Source organism: Poecilia latipinna, unplaced genomic scaffold, assembly GCF_001443285.1.
Source record: "Poecilia latipinna isolate Pla-1442-1.1 unplaced genomic scaffold, P_latipinna-1.0 Scaffold344, whole genome shotgun sequence".
NCBI classification, from domain to species: Eukaryota; Metazoa; Chordata; class Actinopteri; order Cyprinodontiformes; family Poeciliidae; genus Poecilia; species Poecilia latipinna.
The window spans coordinates 108,460-115,397 of NW_015112960.1; the positions used below are offsets into that span (position 1 = coordinate 108,460).

Below are 6,938 nucleotides of genomic sequence, written 5' to 3' on the forward strand. Positions count from 1 at the left end.
GAAGATTGGCAAAAAAACTAATCTTGTTTTTTGGCCCCCTGGCGTTTTTTTGGGGGGGGGGGGGGGAGAAAGAAAATCTTCAGCATTTTGTTGCTGTCTGTCTCCGCAGGCTCTCTGGAAGTTGTGTTTGTCAGAATGTGCCGTGCCTTTGACTCGCAAAACAACACAGTCTATTTTGATGGAAAATACGCCGGACCTGATGTGTTCAAGTCATTAGGTAAGTGGAGTGGGTGTACAGTCGGGCAGGCGTGGGTGCCTGCTTGCTGTGTTTGTGTATCTAGATTGTTTCTTTACAGTGTCTTCTTCCTGTCCTTGGTGTAACAGCCAAAATTAGAGTCGGCTGCTGTTCTTTTCTCAACGCTGAAGGCCTTGAAGCAAACACTGAGCTCCTTATCCTTTCCTCACCTGGCATTTCTGTCTCTTCAGCGGTTATTTATGGTACAACAGAGATGTTACCGAGGAGCCGCTGCATATGGCTCCTGTAACTCTGGAATAAATAAAGCCAGACGGGGCGTCTTTGGGGAGAGTGCTATCAAAACTATTGCCGGTAGTCTGACATGAAACGTCTCAGGCAGAAAAAAAAAAAAAAAACAGAAAAGAAAAAGCAAATAGCAGTCATGTTTGACTGTCATATTTTACTGTGATATTCCAGCATGGATTTTCTTGTTTCAAGGTAGCTTTTTGACAGAAAAAATGTAAATGCATCCCACAGTGATTTTGAGGATGCACATTCCTGTTTCTTTGTGTTTGTTTATCACTCTGTTTATGCATTAGTGAAAGTCCCTCTAACAGATAGCAGGGGACGGGCGGCGGAGGGCGGGAGAGTGATGGGCTTTCAGAGCAGCGGTGGCATGTGCCTATCTCTGTACGTCCCTAATAATTGATTTAACTAAAAGCCTCAATAGTGACCTCATTTTAGCTTGCATAACACCGCCCAACTGCCAAAAGTGACTCGTCTGGGAGGCAAAACTCAGTGAAAGCATTGCCTGTTCTGCTTAAGACGCTCCCATGTGCTGTCAGCACGCTGCTCGTTTTTATCCTCTCCCCTTCCTCTCCCCTCCCTGTGTGCCTCTCTCCCAATAAAGATCAAGAGTGAATGTTGTTCTTTGGTCTTCCCCATCCTAAACCCCTTCTCCTTTTCTCTCTCTCTCTCTCTCTTTTTCTCTCCCTCTCTCTCTCCATGTCCTTTGCTGTGGCAGGCTGTGACGACTTGATCAGCTCCGTCTTCGAGTTTGGGAAAAACTTGTGTTCTATGCACCTGTCTGAGGATGAGATCGCCCTGTTCTCTGCTTTTGTGTTGATGTCTGCTGGTAGGTGTCAGTCACAGCAACAAACAGGGGGGAGAGGGGAGGGAGCAGCAGCCACACTCACCTACTCACCATGACAATATACACTGCCTTGCAAAAGTAGTCATACCCCTTGAACCTTATTTCATTTGGTTACATTTTAATGTGCATTTTATTGGGATATTATGCGATAGACCAATGCAAAGTTGTATACATTTTAAAAGAAAACGAAACTAAAATAGTCCCGTGCATACATATTCAGCCCCTCTTACTCTGATACCCTTAAATAAAGTCAAGTGTGATCCTTCAGAGTAAAATGGAATAGAAACAGCCTTTATTGTAAGGTGAAGTTTAGGTGTGACAGCAGCATCAAGTCCACAGAAAAAGTTTTTAAAGCGTTAAAACAATATAGAAAAAGTCACCTAGTTAATCAAGGCTGTTGGGAATCTGTGGCAGGTCTTAGAAAAATGCTACTGAAATGCTCTTCATTCAGTCTAAAGCAACTTGAGCTATTTTGCACAGAGCTGTGGGTAACAAACTTCAACAAAGCTGGTAAAGACATAATTCAAAACACTTAGAGCAGCATATTGCAGCAAGAAGTGGTTCAAGAAAGTAAAAATCTAACTGGGTTAAATCGACTACACACCACACTTTTCAGATTTGTAATTGTCAAAAAATTAAAAACAAATACAGGATGTATCTGTTTTTAAATTAATATTTATAACTGTAACATGGCAATCAGATTTTATGTGTATATATATATATACATATATATATATTTTTTTTTTTTGCAAAACGCCGTACCGCAACCACTTTTATCCTAGCTTACGTGCAAAGAAGTTTGCTAATAAATGAAGCAGTGAAATGTATTCCTCCAGACCGATCCTGGCTTCAGGAGAAGGTGAAAGTGGAAAAACTCCAGCAGAAGATCCAACTGGCCCTTCAACATGTTCTGCAGAAGAACCACAGAGAGGATGGCATTCTTACAAAGGTCAGTCGCAACACATCACGCCACACATCCTGAGAAGTCCATTTTTTACAATTTAGTGTCCAAACTAAACATGAAGTTCCTTCGCCCCCCTCCCCCGAGAAAAGTGGAAATTTGTCAACTGCATTTTCTTCCTAATATAAAGTGTCACAGAGTCTCAATATTTACAAGTCTTTTTGCCCCGTGTGGGACAGAAAGCACTGTAGGGAGGACTGTTTTCGTCTTTTTTTTTCTCTCACTCTCTTCACTACAATTGCTCCATGTCCTTGCTTCGTCGTGAATCTAAACAGCCTGTCTCCTCTCTCTCCCCACAGTTGATATGCAAAGTGTCGACACTGCGAGCGCTGTGCAGTAGGCATACAGAGAAGCTCACGGCTTTCAAAGCAATATACCCAGACATTGTGCGTGCCCACTTCCCCCCCTTATATAAGGAGCTGTTCGGATCAGACTTTGAGCAGTCCATGCCCGTCGATGGGTAACGGGCGCGACCCCCTCCCCCCCTCCAGGTGCCGGCGCGCCCACTGTTTGAGGGGGAGGGGAGCTGGGGGGGACGTGGAGGAGGAATCTGAGACACTTTACTGGTGCCCTGCACAAAACCGGAGTGGACAGATGGCACGCTGTTCAACTTTTTTTTCCCCCTTTTTTTTTTTTTTTTTTTTTTTTTTTTTTGCAGTTGAGGGGGGAGGGCATTGGGGAGCTGATTATCAAGGTTTACTATGTTGAATTTAAGTGTCAACCCCAGCGGGACATGAAGAGGAGATAGGAACAAATGATTTCTGTTTGGCTGAACTTGGCCTTCCTATGCACTTTTTTGAAGAAGAAAGAAAAAAATAATAATTTTACCAGTGTTCTTTGCTTTTATCATGATGTGGAAGAAAAAAGTATAAACAACACTTAAAAGATGACCACATCAGTATTATCTTCCAGATTTGCACTCCTTAAACAAGTTTTAGTATTTTCTCAATCAAATCTTTGTATTGTCTAATTTCCAGGATTAAGTTGTGTAAGAGATGTGCACACTTTGGTCAAGTTCAGCCATTTTTTTCCCCCTCCTTTTTTGTTTCTGTTTTTGTTTAAGAAGCAGCGCTCGAAATGAAAACTCACAGCAACTTTCTGGGAGGTTTCCGTCGGCATGGTCATGCAATCGGCGCCTCTTTAAGGACAATCGTTTAAAAAGGAAAAAAAAAAAAGAAAGAAACCTAGAATTCTGGTAATTCTTATAAAAACGCAATGATTTTAGCTGTCAAGGACTCCATCCACCATTGTTGCATAGTGAAAATCATGTAAGGCCATCTGCTATTAATCCTTCTCTGGACAGGTGCCCTGAAGAAGCCCGGGGCACCGATGCAATGAAAAGGCTCCATTCCACCTGTTTTATAATGTACTACAGGGTATATGGTCATAAGTACTTACTATACAGAAAAAAAAATAATGTTTATAGAATCTATTTTAAATAACATGTATGATATTAGTAGTTAGACCATTCTTAATTGTTGAATTGATAAGGCACTTTTATTTACACCTTTGTTTAATTTAAGACTTGTATATTTACCTAGTGATGTGTTGCATGTGCACAAGAAGTACAAGCTGAATCATGAACACAGAGGTTACTTTTGGGAGCTATAAATGGTTATTTGGCCTGGAAGTGTTCGGAGGCGGGGTGGTTCTGTTAGGCTGGCCGATGCTGCTGCTGGACGCCGATCAACGAGGCATGGATTAGGAGGCAAGCTAAAGACACCCCTTTATTTATTTATTTTTTTCTGCAGCAACTACAAGTGCATTCTCACCTAAATAATGTGTTCTGAGTATTAGTTATCGCCTCTGAATGCGATTAAATGTTGAAACCTTTTGGGTTGCAGAAGTTTGCAGATAAATTCTAATTTGACAGACTGCACGGACATTGTTTAACAATCTAAAACTGACATAAATGTATATGAATTTTTTGCAATGTGGTCAAAGTGGAGAAAACACATTGAGATTATAATCCAACTGTTCCACCTAGTGGAAGATAAAAATAAGACAAGCAAACATGGCAGAGGTGCACTTACTGCCCTAAAAGCACTCCTGCAGTGCATTGCAAAAATAATTCATACCCCTTGAACTTACTTTAGACAACATTTTGTCATGTAGCAATCTTCTGATGCAATTGTGAATCTATTTTATGTGATAAGCCAACACAACATTCAAATAATTGTGAAGAGTGAGGAAAGTGATGCAAGTTTTTTTAAACAAAGACTAAGAAGTGTGGTGTTCAGCATCCTCATCCCTCACTTGAAATCTCAGTTGGAATAGGTCTGCACTTTGACTGGACCATTTTATGACTTGGAATATGCTGCCCTGCTGGACAGTTTGAAGTCTTCAGCAGCCTCTAACATGTTTTATTTCAGTATTGGCCTGTATTTAGCTCCAGGCATTTTCCCATTTATTCTGGCCTGCCGTCTGCTACCCAAAAAAACATGCCCACAGTATGATGTTGCCACCACCATGCTGGAAAGGTGTGCTCAGTGTGATGTATAGAGTTAGTACTGGGCATCAGTTAGTTTTTGTAACTTTGTCTTTAGGTGTGAAATTTTATAGCTTTCTTTCAACAACAGCTTTTATCCTGCCAGAACTTCCATAAAGATAAACCACTTTACCACAACTTTATGCCTGGCCAGTCTGATATAATATTTTGTCTTCTCTAAAAAAAAAAAACATCTATAACCTTTGCCTTAGATTATTTAGGCAATTTGATTTTATTTCATTGTATTAGAAGAAAGGAATCTGATGCAAAAGCATTCAGATTATTATTTGTATAAAAGTTTAAAGGGTTCACTGCAATAATGGTCTACCAGATAAAATGTTAATAAAACACATTGAAGTTTTTTTTTTACTATAACCTGACAAAAATAAGACAAAAACAGAGTTCAAGGGGTATGAGGCTCAGTCAAATGTTTTGTTTTTCTTATATAAAATGAGTGACTTTTTGCCTTCTTACCATTGCCTCAGCTTGGCAGCACCTTAGCAGAACACAGAAGAAAACAGCTAAGAGAAAGTGAATATTCAAAGCCTTGTCTGGTCGTAAAGCTTCTATTTTTGTAACTCGTTTTGGTTTTAACAAACCCATGAAAGAGGACGAGGGAGAGGAAAAAAAAAAAAAAAAAAAAGATGTCAGGTAGCACTTAACTGTATCCCTGCAATAATTAAGACTCGCTGTTGTTTGTACGATTAGGAGAGGGAAGTATATTTTAAAAAAACAAACAAAACAGAAAAACGGTAGGACAAGTGCTATTTTCAGAACGCTTTGTTGTTGTGCTTCTGTTTTTGTTGAGTGTGTCTTTCTTGTCAGTGTGGTGATAAAAAGTGTTCAAAAAAAAAACCTGAAAAAAAAAAAAAACCCTGGATGTGCCAAACTGTAGTTGTTGCTTCCGCTTTCCAGTCTACTTGCTCAAAATGTAGAATGGATTCTGAAGACATTCCAGCAATCTCGGTAGCAACTCCTTAAATATCTTAAAAGAAAAGAAAAAATATCCCTTTAGAAAACCCAGCAAAGCGTGTTGATACGTTTGTCACTAACTGTAAAACAGGATCAAGTTTTGTTTCTTTAGTTTTCTGTTTTTTACACTATCATTCCTCTGCCGTGCAATTTGCACAAGACGTTAATGCCTTGTGTTGTCACCCCTCAGGGAAGAATAGTTGTTTTTTTTGTTAGTTTTTTTTTTTTTTTTTTTTTCGCCTTTCTGTTTGAGAGGACTTTTGTTTGTATTCATCATGTTTAGTTGAGTGAATATTGTTTGTTTGTTTCAGGGACGTTTCCATAAGAGGCGATTAAAATTAGAATTTAAAAATTGATCACTGAGTTCACATTTCAAGATACAGTTGAAACCAGATGTATATTTACACTTTGTTAAAAAGATACAAGCATGTTTTTTCTCATTATCTGTCTTTATATCAAACTAAACAGCCTGTTTTGAAATCATTTGCTATTGCCCTTTTTTTGTTTTCCTAAGGACCAGAATAATGAGAGAGGCATCCAGTGGTTTAAGTAACTTGATTTTTAATTTAATTTAACCTTTTTAGCCATGACGACCTGACTTTTATTTTGAGAAAAGAAAGGAAGCTTAAAAGTCTCAGAACCTCATCCCAACTGGAAAGTACATTAGTGGCAGGATTGCTGCACTTTAAAAAAATAAAATAAAAATAGTTTCCCATTTTGTGGAAATATTAAAACATCTCAAGACATCAGTCTTTCAAATGGACAATGACTTAAATTATGCCACCTAATTAGTTGCAAAGTGGCTCAAGAATAATAGCCAACATTTTGAGGTTGACATCACAAAGTTCTGATCTCTAAGCTAAAAAGGTTTTGTGTGAGCAAGGCTGCCAGCAAACCTCACCCAGTTACTCCAGTTCTGTCAGGAGGAATGGGCCAAAATTCCAGTAAACTATTGTGAAACGTTTATAAAAAGGAAGGGGAAAAGACCTAACTTTTACATCTTCAAACCAAATATCTTTAACTTCTCTTTCATTATCCTGACATTGAACAAACAGAAATACTTTTAGTAATCCTAACCTAACTGACCTAAAATAGAGCCTGGTCAGACAATGAGAGAAATAAAAAAATCTTTTTTATAAGTAGTATGTAAATATTTGGTTTTAACTGTATGGAGCTTTCAGCCAAGAAA

At 38.9% G+C, this 6,938-nt stretch overlaps 1 protein-coding gene across 1 annotated transcript in view; it reads left to right on the forward strand.

The window, feature by feature from the left end:
* The window catches only part of roraa (RAR-related orphan receptor A, paralog a), a 55,586-nt gene extending 49,143 nt beyond the window's left edge, over window positions 1-6,443 (forward strand). The window contains exons 7-10 of the mRNA XM_015035669.1: window positions 110-217; window positions 1,200-1,310; window positions 2,165-2,277; window positions 2,589-6,443. Coding sequence (XP_014891155.1) covers window positions 110-217; window positions 1,200-1,310; window positions 2,165-2,277; window positions 2,589-2,753 — 497 coding nt within the window. The 3' untranslated portion in view covers window positions 2,754-6,443. The remainder of the gene's footprint in view (window positions 1-109; window positions 218-1,199; window positions 1,311-2,164; window positions 2,278-2,588) is intronic.
* The last annotated feature ends 495 nt before the right edge of the window (window positions 6,444-6,938 follow it).